General features: G+C 37.0%; 1 protein-coding gene across 9 annotated transcripts in view; it reads left to right on the forward strand.

Annotated features, from left to right (window-relative positions):
* STK4 (serine/threonine kinase 4) overlaps positions 1-14,591 on the forward strand; it is a 127,552-nt gene that overhangs the window by 30,945 nt on the left and 82,016 nt on the right. The window contains exon 10 of one of the 9 annotated variants that reach the window (XM_073793031.1): positions 3,765-4,012. The exons of the other annotated variants lie outside the window; for them this stretch is intronic. Coding sequence (XP_073649132.1) covers positions 3,765-3,997 — 233 coding nt within the window. The 3' untranslated portion in view covers positions 3,998-4,012. Of the gene's footprint in view, positions 1-3,764; positions 4,013-14,591 lie in introns of those variants that run through there. 9 annotated transcript variants of the gene reach the window in all.

Here is a 14,591-nt window from a genome sequence, read left to right on the forward strand (position 1 = left end):
AGATAATGGGATTATAGGTATTTTAAATTTTATTTATTTTCCAAATTATTTTCTAGAGTTATTATCAGAGAAAAAAATCCCACCAGAAATACTGCCGATATCATAGTGTATTCTGTAAATTAGGACTTTGAATTCTGCATTGCCTTAAGAATCCTTTTTTTCTCCCTTCTTCCTCCTTGCACTGTTTTTTATGGCCTTAAAAATGGATATTTACAAAGAGTTTATTAAAACATTGTCACTGCCTGTTAGTGTCTCTTTAAATCCTTATCGAAAATGTGTTCTTACAGTATGTTTCAGTCCCTGGACTCAAGATTTGGTGTTACGTAAATTATCGAGTGAATGATACGTACTAAATTTATTTTTTCTTTTGCTCTTTTAAGTAGCTAGCCCGTGTGATTTGTTAGGAAGGTTTGTTTTGCAGCAGTGAGCTGCTGACTTCTTTTTGTTGACTCGGAATGCTGTATCTTCTGCTTATTTTAAGGGCTTTAATTATGCAGATGATTATAATCCCTGTGTAACATAACTAGACTGACCCATTAACATGTGTTGTGCATGTACGTGTTATGGGAAATCCACCTTTTTAAATTTAAAGAATTAATTTTGTTCCAAATGTAATTTTCGTATTTTAAGTGCTCATTAATTCAGTGGGTTGTTTGTTCAGTTTCTGAGCTTGGATAGTTTTAGCATGTCTAATGAGAAACATGAATCTTTTATTATAGTCATGAGGGAAAAACCCATTTAAAAACCTCAACAGTCACAGCTAAGTGACGTTAAGTAAACTTAGTTCACAATCTGTTTCAGGTCTTGTAATTCAGTTTTGAGTCACAAGTTAGATAGATTCGCCACTTAATTCTGAGATCTTTACTCATTATTTTAGGAGCTATTGAAGCTTTTCATTATGGAAAATGAAAATATATACAGTTACACAGAATAATATCATGACCCCTATTGACATGTAACCAGTTTCAAAAATAACTCACTGCCCATCATATTTCAGCTCTCCACCAAAGAGAATAACAAACTGAATTAATTTAAAGCAGATCTCAGACATTAGACCACTTCTTCATATCGATTTCTAAACATTTAAAGGAGACTATCTGACCAAGCTTGGCTTAGATAATAACTATCTGTGTTACATTGGACAATTCTCTTTCCTTATATGGGCCTCAGTGCCTTAATCAATAAAAATAAAGAGTTATTAATCTTCTCTATTTTCCTTGTCCCTTGTAGCTCTAATTGTTTATAAAAATGATATAACTCATGACTAATATAGAACTGAAGTTTCTACAGGTTAAAATTTGTGAAAATGAATAGAGTTTCACCTAGTACCTTAGAAAAGTTAGATATTTCAAATGCCTCTGTTCTCATTTACTGTATTAAAAATTATTTATACCAACAGTATTACAACAGTATTAATGCACTGTTACAAAAGAAAGTAGTTCACCCCTAAGTCCTCTCACTCCAGCAAAGAACTCCTTTTCTTGACCATATGCCTGTATAGTTCCTATATGGTAATAATTTGCTTAGATATTCTCATTTCTGATTAATTTCTCCTGAATAAGCATATACATTTTTCATGTTGTTGCATAGTCCTTTTTATATTTATCACACTTAACAGTGTTTTTTGATCATTTACCCATTGCTGGGCATTTTGGTTGTTTCCAGTTTTTCACTAGTACAAATAACTCTGCAGGGAACATCCTACATACAAATTTTGCCTTCCTTTTAATGTTTCCTAGGAAAAATTTCCAGAAGTGTTTGAACAATTTAACGTGCAGGTATTGCTATATTGTCCTCCAGAAGGTTTGTACCAGTTTACCTTCCACAAGGATTAGTAGCAGCTATCAGTATCCTTAGTTTCTTCCCTTTACAGCCATTTCTCCATTATATTTTCCATTTTTTAAAATCTCTCTGTGCCATTTTCTGGGTGTTAGCCCTGGATTCATCTTCTAATTCTATAATTCCTTTTTGAGCCATGTCTAATCAGCTGTTTGACCCAGACATTGCGATTTTTCCGGTGGCTAACATTTGCTATGGTCACATGGCTAGTAAACGCGGGAGCTGGGAATTCGAAGAACTCCGAAGTCTATGGTCTTTTCATTCTACTGAACTTCTGATTTGTTCTGGAAGCCTACCCTTATGTTAATGGGCATTAGATCCATAATATAAAACCCATGAAAATTCATGGTAAGACTGGTGCTGGCTTTTGAGGGGATTCTAAAGATACCTTTTTTTTCTTTTTAAGAAACAGTTGTTTTTTTTTCTTTTTTTTTAACGTATATATATATCTATTCTTTTTCGAATTCTCTTCCCATTTAGGTTGTTACATAATATTGAGTGGAGTTCCCTGTGCTATACAGTAGGTCCTTGTTGGTTATCCATTTTAAATATAGCAGTGTGTACATGTCAAACAATTGTTTTTTATATATAAATTATTTATTATACCCAAGAAGATAGACATTATAACTGTTAATAATAATCATTAATGATTAGGCACTTAATATCTACCAGGTACAGTGCTTAATCCTTTATAAGCATTTCATATATTTTAATCATTACAACCGTGATGTGTGGTGTTTTCATAGCCCGCCCCTGGCCTTTTACAGAAGCAGAAACTGAATTGCAAAGAGACTAAGTAACTTGCTCATGATTACATAGTGAGTAACAGAAGAGCCAAGACCTGAAGCCAAATACGTTTGATTTCAAAGCTCATGCTCTTAACCATTATATTATCCTGCTCCTCAGCAGAGCCCCTTTATTAAGTTGTTAAGGGACAGGACCAAGGCTCATGTTACAAGGGCATCTGATGGCAAGTCTCAGCTTGCAGTGTCCCTTGCTGGTTGTTTGAGTAGCTAGCCTCGCTCTGTGTCTGCCCAGGATTTCCAGACACAAAGGGCACAAGGTTTTCAAAGGGAACCTGCTTCTGATGATTTTGTTACATCTGAGGGAGTATGTTTTGGTTGTGTGTATCTGAATCTACCATAAAGAATCAGATTGCGGTTGGAGGGAGGGTTAGAGTGGGGTGTGATTTGATTGCTTTATGAGAGACCCCAAGAATACCTGTCAGAACCATAGAGGTAAACCATTGTCCACACTACTTTGAAAACCCGTGCCTGGATAAGCTATCAGTTTGGGGATTTTGGAAGGCTTCTCCTGTTTGTCTGTGTCACTGGGTTTTTTTGCATTAGGACCATAGAAGAACTTTGCCCTCACTATTTGAAGGGCACATTCCTGAGGTGACTTGAGAGGTTCTGTGTCAGTGTCAGGGTCCTTGTACTTTCTCTGGGCCGGCAGAGGGAGCTCTGTCATAGGTTATGAGTTTAAATGGTGTTCCCACTTGTGTCCACAAATCCCCTTTCTATGGAAGGCTTCATTCTAGATCAAGACTGTTATTTATTTATATTTTAACATCTATTTTAAGTAACCACAGCAGCACTAGAGCAATGTCTTTATTTTAGGTAGGAGATTGGATACCTCATACTTGGCAAAGTTCAGATAAGACTGAAGTCAGTTAGAACGTATCAAAATAGTTTAAACTTTTCCTTTCTCTTCCCACATTTCTCAGTAGACCTTAACCAGAACTGATGTTTTCTTTCTGCAGCGTGGTACCACGCATATAGTTTCGAACCTGTCATCAGCTAAAATGGCCGTAACAAAGTAATTGAATACATTAAAAAAAATAAAACTTAAAATTCTTGTGCAGAACTGACTTGGGAAAAGTTATTATTTTGTTGTTGTTGTTTTTGTTTTTTTGCGGTACGCAGGCCTCTCACTGTTGCGGCCTCTCCCGTTGCGGAGCACAGGCTCTGGTCGCGCAGGCTCAGCAGCCATGGCTCACGGGCCCAGCCGCTCTGCGGCATGTGGGATCTTCCCGGACCGGGGCACGAACCCGTGTCCCCTGCATCGGCAGGTGGACTCTCAACCACTGCGCCACCAGGGAAGCCTGGGAAAAGTTATTTTATGTATCAAAATAAACATTAACGATGACAGTTTATAGCTTTTCTTGTGTAGCCTCTTTAGTTTTCGTTTAATTTATTTCCATGTTGACTATACAAGTCTGATGCTTACTTTGCGAGTAGCCTTTGCCCTTTTTCTTTTCTTTTTCTTTCTTTTTTTGTTATTGGTTTGCAGTGGTTCTTTATATGTTGGATACTAATTTTTTTATTAGTTATGTGCATTGTAAATATTTTCTCCCAGCTTGTGACTTGTGCTTTTAATTTTTCAGGATATTTTCTTAGAAAGCAACTTTTGTTTTCATGAAATCACATTGGTCTGAATTTTCTTATACTGTATTTTTTTTGTGCCTTCTTTAAGAATTCTTAATAATATATTTAAAAAATTTTTGTTTTATATTGGAGTATAGTTGACTTACAATGTTGTGTTAGTTTCAGGTGTACAGCAAAGTGATTCAGTTATACATATAAATATATCTCTTCTTTTTCAGATTCTTTTCCCATATAGATTATTACAGAATATTGAGTAGAGTTCCCTGTGCTATACAGTAGGTCCTTGTTGATTATTTTATATATAGTAGTGTGTATATGTTAATCCCAAACTCCTAATTTATCCCTGCTCCCTACCTTTTCCCTTTGGTAACCAAAAAATTCTTAATAATATCGTAATAACTTTATATGGTGATAGATGTTTACTAGACTTATTGTGGTGATCATTTCATAATGTATGCAAATGTCAAATCATTATGTAATACACCTGAAGCTAACATAATATTGTATGTTGACAATATTTCAATTAAAAAAAGAAATTCTTTCCTACCCAAATGTCTTAGAAACAGTCTCCAATTTTTTTTTCTAAAGGTTATAAAGTTTTACTGTTCACATTTAGGACTTTATTTAATATATCAGGATTTGTTTTTTAGTTTACAGTATGAACTGTAGTCATCTTATTTTATTTCTTCCATCTGAAAGACTCACTTTCTCCCTCCATTCAGATCTTTGGTCCTGTTACCTTCTCAGGCCTTCCTTGACCATCTATCAAAATAAATTCCCCTTCCCCTTTTTATTTTTCTTTCAATACAGATTACTCTTGAAATTTATATCATTATTCTTCCATGTAAATTTTAGCATTGGGGGCTTCCCTGGTGGCTCAGTGGTTAAGAATCTGCCTGCCAATGCAGGGGACACGGGTTCGAGCCCTGGTCTGGGAAGGTCCCACATGCCGCGGAGCAACTAAGCCCGCGAGCCACAACTACTGAGCCCGTGTGCCACAACACAACACTGAAGCCCGCATGCCTAGAGCCCATGCTCCACAACAAGAGAAGCCACTGCAATGAGAAGCCAGCTCACCACAACCAAGAGTAACCCCCACTCGCTGAAACTAGGGAAAGCCTGCGTGCAGCAATGAAGACCCAACGCAGCCAAAAATAAATAAAATAAATAAATTTATAAATCTTAGCATCGGTGTATCAAATTTTGTAAAATACCACTGGGATTTTGACTGAATACACAGATTAATTAGGCAGAATTGCCATCTTTATGATGTTAATTCTTTCTGTTCATGAACATGGTTTATCTTTCCATCTGTTTGGCTTATATCTTCTTTTCGTAGATAACTTTATAATTATATCTATAAAGATGTTTTAGACCTTTTGTTAAATTAATTTTTATGGATTTTTTTTGTTCTAATAGGTTTTCTGGAGTTTTTTTTTTTTTATGAAGACAGTCTGTGAATTAGTTTTTCCTTTTGATCTTTATACTTATATATTTTTCTATCTTACTAAGACCTGCAATAATAGAGGTGGTAATGGGCATTCTTGTCTTATTCCTTATCTTAAAGAAAATTCTTCTAATAATTTACCATCAAGTTTGATTTTGTAGTAGGTTTGGTGTAGGTACCCATTATCAGGTCTATTTCTAGTTTAAGAGATGTCTTTTCTAATCAAAATTGTTGTTAAATTTTACTCTTTGATTTTTGAGTTGAACACTTAGCTGTTTAATTTTCTTGCTTACTAATGTATTCAGGTAACGTAATTTTTTCTCTAAGTTCAGTTTTCACTGCATCCCATAAGTTTCATATGTGGCACGTTGTAAATACTTTTTCCCAGCTTGTGATGCTTTGTGCTTATTACATATTTCTTTTTTAACCCATGAATTATTCAGAAGTGCTTTTTAAAAACCAAATTGTATGAATTTTTTTAACTGCTTATTTTTAATTTTCAATTTCAGAGAATTGTGGCTAAAGAACACAGTCTGTGTGATACCAGTTTTTTTTTTTTAAGATTTTTTGATGTGGACCATTTTAAAAGTCTTTATTGAATTTGTTACAATATTGCTTCTGTTTTATGTTTTGGTTTTTTGGCTGCTAGACATGTGGGATCTTAGCTCCCCAACCAGGGATCAAACCCACACCCCCTGCATTGGAAGGTGAAGTCTTAACCACTGGGCCTCCAGGGAAGTCCCCGATACCAGTTTTTTGATATTTTCTTGCGACATTTGTGGCCTAATATGTCAGTAATTTTTAAGTGTTGTTTGTGTGCCTTAGAATGTGTGTTTTCTAATTGTTTGTAGGAATCTATATATATACAGTAGATTTAGCTTGTTAATTGTCTTCAAATATAGCTATTCCCCACTAATTTTTGATACTTGATCTTTTGGTTTCTGAGGGAGATATGTTAAAATTGTTACTCTGTGGTTGTGATTTGTCAATTTTTGTTAATTCTGAGACATATTTGGGGGGAGGACTTTTGTATTTTGAGGTTGCATTGTCTGATGCATATAGATTTAGAATTGTTAACTCTTCCTGGGAATTGTTCCTTTTATATTTGACTTTCACACCTTCCCTGAGATATGGGTCCACTAGTTATGAGCTTCCTGCCATACAGAATGAGGAAGTTCAAGTTAAAAGTTCAGCGTCTTGTCTAAAGTCACCCTAGATGACAAACCTTTGACTTCTAGTCCTCATTGCTACTGTGGTGGAGGGCTTCTTGTTAAATATTGTGAAAAGCCTGCCTTTCTTGTCTTTTGACACCTGTTTCTAGGATCTTCAAACCTAAGGCTTTTGTGATGTTGGTGTTTGGATTATCAAGACTCATAGCTGTGATAATAGACAAGGTTTTATAGCTAGGTAGATGGACTGAAGTGTGATAATGCAAATGTGATAAAATGTTAACATTTGAGGAATCTGGGTGAAGGTTATCTGGATAGTCTTTGTAACATTGGAAGGTTTTGTATATCTGATATGTCAGCATAAAACATTACATGATTTTTAATTCATGATTTTCAGTTTTTAGAAATAAACCTCAAGAGGCTAACTTGGGATAGTTCATAAATTTGAAAGAGTTTTACTTAAGAGTTGCCTAATAAAAGAGTATCTTGAGGTTGTTCGTTTTTACTGATTCAGCTATTACATGTCATTAATATTGACAGAAATTTGTGCTTTAGAAAACCAAGCATATCACACAGGTTTAGGAAAATGTTAATTTTTTTAATTAGTAATCCTTTTATTGAAAAAATTATATTGTGTCCATTTTTAAAATTGAGGTATAGGTATTTTATAATGTGTTTCAAGTATACAGCAAAGTGATTCAGTGATATTAATTATTAATAATGTCATTCAAAGTAGTATGTCGGACACTGAATATCATTAGTAGTGCTATGAAAAGAATGAAATTTTGTTCATATTGCCATCTGTGTATTTTATATTAAATTATATGTGGGGTTTTTGTTGGTGTGTCTTAATATGCAGAAAAATTACTTCACCATTTCATTATCAAGCGAACATTTTTTTTTGAAAGGAAGAGAATTTCTCCTGTTTTAGTTGATCATTATCAAATAAGATATTTAGCAGCAAAAGTGAGAACTTCTATAAGTAGAGAAAGAATCCAAGCCTTCAAAACATATTAAAAATAGGTTGTCAAATAAACTACATTATTATACTTTAATAATACTTTAAATATCAAGTGTCTTTGAAAACAACAAAAAAACTTCTTTTTTCAGAGGCAGAGATAACAAAAAAATCCTGGAGCAACTGATCCCGAATTGCATAAGTTTGTAGTTTAGCAGTTAAATGCTTTTGCCCCAAATGAGGAAATGACAAGTCAAAGGATGGCCACTTAAAATATGTACCTCATCTACTAAAGATTTGACAGGCAACAGGTCTCCCTTCCAAGACTCATTGGCTATGATATGGTTTTCTTGTCCTCACTGCCTTCCCAAGAGATACATGGCAGCCGGTTCCCCCTCCTTATCTCATGGCTTATTAGGCCACCGGGGATGCAGAACTTGGACCACTGAATTGAAAGATTGTTTCCACTGACTCAAGCCTTTTAAATTAGATTCAGTGAACTAAAGGGAGTGAGTGGATGATTTCTATTTCAAACTTAAATTTCTAATTGTATTCTAATGAATCTCTTTGAAATAGAATCTTAAAGCATCGTGGCATAATTAAGTTAGAGCAACTCAGAACCATGTTTTGGGTAAACTGCTGTGATAGTATTATGTGTTAAAAACGTTATGTATTTATAGTTTCCCAGAAAGTCCTAGGTCTCACGAAGGCACCTATTGTTCCTCATGTTAAAACCAAACCTCATGTGAGTTTCCTCATGTTAAAACCAAAGTCCAGGATCTTGTTAAAATGATTTTATTTCAACACCATCGGTCAGATGCTAATTTCAGAGCTGTGTAAGATGGAAATTCTTGACTCACAGCCTATCTTCTTTCCACCTGCAGTTTTTTGAAGGGGATTGTTATAACAGTGACTCCCTTGTGTGTTCTCTATCTCATTCTCTCTAACTCAGATTATAACATTTGCAAGGACAGTTACTAGGACATAAAGTACTACAGGTATTTTAATGCTTCTTTTACTATAATAACCTTACTGTCTGATTTCAGATCCCCTCAGGATGTTTAAAACTATCATCAGAGAATATTAAGTGTCCATGTATCTTTGCCACTCACCGTCAGCATCATACGAGAATTTCAGATAGCATTAGTGTGCTTATACGTACCAAAGCTAAAACTTAAAACGTAGTTTGGTTAGAAACATATCTCTCAATAAGGGTAGGAGAAAGAAAAAGGAGTAATGGAAAGAACATTAATTTTTGGAATCAGAGTCTTTGATTTGAAACTTGGCTCAGAATTTTATAAACTTTGTCAGCTTTGACAAGCTATTTCCTTTTTTTGCGGTACGCGGGCCTCTCACTGTTGTGGCCTCTCCCGTTGCGGAGCACAGGCTCCAGACGCGCAGGCTCAGCGGCCATGGCTCACGGGCCCAGCCGCTCCGCGGCATGTGGGATCCTCCCGGACCGGGGCACGAACCCGTGTCCCCCGCATCGGCAGGCGGACTCTCAACCACTGCGCCACCAGGGAAACCCCAGCTATTTCCTTTTTTGAGCCTCAGTTTCCTACCCTGAAAAAGTGAAGCATAAAAGTTCCTATTTTGTCAGGTTGTTAAGATGATAGGAGATAGACATGGAAAACGCTTAGCATAGAAATGCTTAAAAATGGTAAGTAGTATAGTAAGTATATAGTAAATAATGGGTCTTTTAGTGTATGACAGTGGTTTTTTTTCATTGGACCTAAAAATTCCTTCAACCTGAGCTACATTTCTACATCCTAACTCCTTTTCTCTTGCTGGTCATGTTTTTTACTTTTTTTTAGTTTGTACCCTTGGTATTAACTGGTGTTTTGTAAGTTCCACTTCTGTGTCTAAGCACTGGCGTGAAGATGGTTGATCTAAAGGAAGGTCACTTGTCAGTTTCAGTAATATTTTTAAAATGTGCTGAGGAGAGAGAGAGAGATTGATTCACATTCCTTGGTAACAGGATAACACGTTTTGAGAATCTGTTAAGCAGTAGCTCAGAATGTAAGATGGTAGATTATAAAGAAGGCTAGACTTTGAATCTATGTGAGCCTTCCTTTGTGAAGTTTCAAACTATTATCTTAAAACTGTGAAATTTATTACTGACTGGATTTTTTTTTCCATCCCTGAAAGATAATCAGTGGGGTTCACTGTGCATTTATCAGAATCTCCCTCTAGGGTGGGATTTACAGCAGAAGAGCAGAGATCTTGGTCCTCAGACTTTTCTCACAGTTACACAGATAATTCAAGGTCATCCTGCCAGAGTGGAGGCTAAATCCTAATTGTTTGTGCAGTTTTTCTAATTATGTCCAGATGCTGGGCTCACTTTTATCTTTGGAAACCGTTAACATTCTTGATTCTTTTGGGATAAGCCAAAAAGCACAGACATGTGGTGCCTGAAAATTCATTCAAACCACCTGCCAGACCACATGTTAGGATATGAAAGTACCAGATCTCAGTGTGACATGGCTGAAAGGCTCAAGGCCTGTCTTTTGAGGAAGATAAGGTGCTGCTCCATTAGAGTTAAATTGGTAAAAGGAGAGCCAAGAATAGCCATGGGGGAAATCTATTTTCCAAAAGAGAGCAGTAGCGTGGTAGTGATGAAGAATAAAGGAAAAAGTCCAAAAGATATACTTTGGCTCTTATACCTAAGAAGCAGATAAATCGGTTTTGATCAGTTAGGGGAATATATTTTTCTGGTGCTCTCAGCTGTTCTGACCTGCTTACTCTTGCTCAGCAAGAAAATGGAGATACATTTTGATGAATTTAAATGAGTCCCAAAGAAAAAGTAGATGATTCTCTTAAGTGTTTATGCTCTAAAAAAAAATATCAGCTTGGAACGAGTATTTGTTAAAAATAAATATTTAATACCCACCAAAAAGTATTTATTAGGTAGTCACTATGTGTCGTTACTGTGTAGTGTACAAAAACCAAATGACATGTTTACTGCTGACCAGGGATTTGTAGATTAAAAGGGGAAGATGACATTTGTCATTATCTAATATGTATGGAGTGCCTACTGTACTATTACCGTTCTTTCTAATTCCTTACGTGCCTGGAACATTACTCCGGGTGCCTCAGATAGTGGTATTTGATGTTGACATAACTTAGTTGAGGAGCTAGGACCTCTACATATAAAGGTGGTAATATAATAATAAGACAAATGCTGGGTAAGTGGTTCAGAAAAATGGTGAAGGATTTGTGAGAACTTAGATATACAGAAAAGCTGGGGACGATATTCCAGGCAGGTACAGAGTCAGAAAGGAGGGGATATATGTTGAACATTCAGTTTGGCTGAAGTGGGTGTTGACCAGATACTGGAGGACCTTGAATGCCAAAGTAAGAAGTTTGAACTTGACTTTGTTGGTAATAGGGTAATAGAAAGACATTTTGATCAGAAAAGTGATGTAACAAAGTGGTTTTTTAGGACAGTCAGTTGGATGATATGGAGTTTGAAAAGACTGGAAACGGTGAGGCCAATTAGGAAATCGTTGCAATGACCAAGGTATGGATCGTTCTCACCGGTAAACCTTTTGTATGTATCTTTTTAGGTGTGCTGCCTCTATGGCTCTAGTTAGTAACCCCTTGAAATCTGGATTTAGATCCCTTCGAATAGACATATGGTAGCACACTAGACTTAAAGATCCAGAGCTTCATTGCCCAGAAGTCAAGTCAGTTTACACAGAGGCAGAGTTACCAAAACTGGTTCCTGGAAGAGTTATTCAAAAGTTAGACTCTGGGGAACCTTATAACTCATGGTTCTGGCAATTCTTAGTGGTTTCAAAGAACATTCAAAGGAATATTTATGGCCACATACAGAAACTTGGATAGTAACTTGTGTAATTAAATGAATTAATACATGTAAAGCACTTAGATGCCCAGTCACAAAACCAAAACCAAAAACCACACACATAATAAATGTTAGATTAAAAAACAAAACAAACAACCTTATGATAAGGCATATTATTCCAAGCCAGAAGAAAACATGTGAGGGATTATTTGAGTTGTTTTCTTGCAAGTATTCATGCTTGAAACAGAGAAGAAAATGTAGGCTTTTCCGAGTTCTCTACTTTGAACAGGTAGAAAAGAGTTATTGTAGAAATTAAGGAAAGAGTAGGTTGACCATTGTGGTTTACTTGGTGACAGTCTTGAAAATGAACATTTAAAATGGAAGGGCATAAAGTTTAATGTCTAGTGGTTGGTCATTCCAAAGGAAAAGATGGACCTCAGTCTTTGGTCAAGCTCCTGGCCAATTATGACTACCTTGGCATTGTGTTATAGTTCATGTGAATCCAGAAATAAAAGTAAACAGTAGAGAAAAGGGATCTTTCTGTTTTTTAAAAAAGAATTATTGAAATATAATTCACTCGTTTAAAGCATACAATTCAGTGTTTTTTAGTATATTTATAGAGTTATGCAACCATCACCACAGTCTAATTTTTTTAATTTATTATTTTTAATTGAGATATAATTCACATATAAAATTCACCATTCTAAGGTACAGTTCTGTGGTTTTTAAAAATACATTAGCAGGGTTGTGCAATCATAACCACTGTCAAATTCCAGACATTTTCATCATCCCCCAAATAAACCACAATCCTGTTAGCAGTCACTTCTCATTACCCTTTCCTCCATCCCCAGGCAGCCATTAACATGCTTTCTGTCTCTAAGGATTTGCCTATTCTGAATATTTTATATAAATGGAATCATATAAAATGTGGTCTTTGTATTTGGCTTCTTTCACTTAGTTTAATGTTTTCAAGGTTTATCAGTGTTACAGCATATATCAGTACTTCATTTCTTTTTATGGCTGAATAATATTCCATTGTAAGGATATACCCGATTTGTTTACAATCTAGTTTTAGAACTTTAAAAACAATTATTTATTTGGCTGCGCCAGGTCTTAGTCGCGGCACACGGGATCTTCGTTTGCGGTGCATGGGCTTCTCTCTAGTTGTGGCATGTGGGCTCAGTAGTTGTGGCATGCGGGCTCTCTAGTTGTGGCATACGGGCTCTAGAGTGCACGGGCTCAGCAATTGTTGCGTGTGGGCTTAGTTGCCCCACGGCATGTGGGATCTTAGTTCCCCGACCAGGGATTGAACCCATGTCCCCTGCATTGGGAGCCGGATTCTTAACCACTGGACCACCAGGGAAGTCCCACATAGCATTCTTCAAAGAAAAATAAATATAAGATACAGTTGCTTATGAATTTGCCCCTTTGTGGACTTTGACAGATTGTCCATTTAGCTTGCCAGTGCTGCTTACAAAGAAGAACGGGCCAGTCATAGTACAGGAATTCATGCATTCCCTGCATCAGATAAAAGAATCAGAGCAAGACATGGTGTTTTCAAAGTTCGACTTTTCTGCTGAGTTCATTCTCCCAACGGCTTCAGGTTTCTGGTATTATCATTCAGTGGAACGTCTTCATTTCCTGGGATATGTCTGAAAAAAAATACCCTGGCTCACATTGAAACAGAAAGCCCACCAGCCAGCAGAAGCCCTGGGGACAGCATTGCCTTTAGTCAGCTGGGAATGATTCTCTCACACTTTTCAGCACCGCTTGATGGTCTCGCTCAGGAGTGCCGAAAGAAGAGTCCAGGGATAAGGTTACTGGGAAAATTTCATTCCCCTAGTCTTTCTATGCTCAACCTAACGGCAGTTTGGATATGTCAAGAATTCTCATTTTGATTTTAGACAATTTGCAGTATGAAAGGCAGCTCACCAGCCTTAAAGCCTGATGATCAGGGTTCAGATCCTATCCTTGTATAACCGTAAGCAAATTTCTCATCTAGAAAGTGGAAATAATAGTACATACCTCAAAAGATGGGAGGATGAAATGAAATGAAACATTGTTGTAGCACTTGGTAGGTGCCAACAAGCACAGATCCTCCTCCCTCCTACTTTATTTACATGGTGTTCATGAAGTGTGGATGGCAACATCCTGTGGAAGCATCTGGTGGAAAACCTGAAACTTAGAAAGTATTCAATCAATGTTAGTTGAATTTGAAACCTGAGTTCCTAAAGACTGGAACTCTTTTTGTAGATATAGGTTGGTGTGTGTGGGTGTGATGGAGAGAGATTGAGACAGATCTCAGATACTGTATCAGTTAGTTTTTTCTGTGTAGCAAACCACCTCAAAACCTAGTGGTCAGGGACTTCCTTGGTGGTGCAGTGGTTAGGAATCCGCCTGCCAATGCAGGGGACACGGGTTCGAGCCCTGCTCCAGGAAGTGGAGCAACTAAACCTGTGCGCCACAGCTGCTGAGCCTGCGCTCTAGAGCCCGTGAGCCACAGCTACTGAGCCTGCATGCCACAACTGCTGAAGCCTGCGTGCCTAGAGCCCATGCTCTGCAACAAGAGAAGCCACTGCAATGAGAAGCCTATGCACAGCAACGAAGACCCAAAACAGCCAAAAATAAATAAGTAAATTAAAAAAAAAAAAAACTAGTGGTCAGCTGGAGCTGGCTGACTCCTGAAGGCTTCAGCTAAGACCACCTGGTCAAAGTCTCTCTCCACATAGTATTCTGCCATCTAGCATGCCCACTAGGTTTATTTACATGGTAATAGGATGTGCAAGCACTTTTCAAGTCCCTGCTTGCAATAAATTTGCTATTGCAGTGGCCATAGCAAGTCACACGGCCAGGCCTAGAGTCACTGTGGGAGGGCACTAGTAAAGGGCAAGGATACCAAGGCTACTTGGAATTATAGAGGCCGTTTTTGCAAATATGCTATTGTAGATACTAATTGTGATAGTAATGCAGATCTGTTTACTGAAAA

Source organism: Tursiops truncatus, chromosome 15 (genome assembly GCF_011762595.2).
Source record: "Tursiops truncatus isolate mTurTru1 chromosome 15, mTurTru1.mat.Y, whole genome shotgun sequence".
NCBI classification, from domain to species: domain Eukaryota; kingdom Metazoa; phylum Chordata; class Mammalia; order Artiodactyla; family Delphinidae; genus Tursiops; species Tursiops truncatus.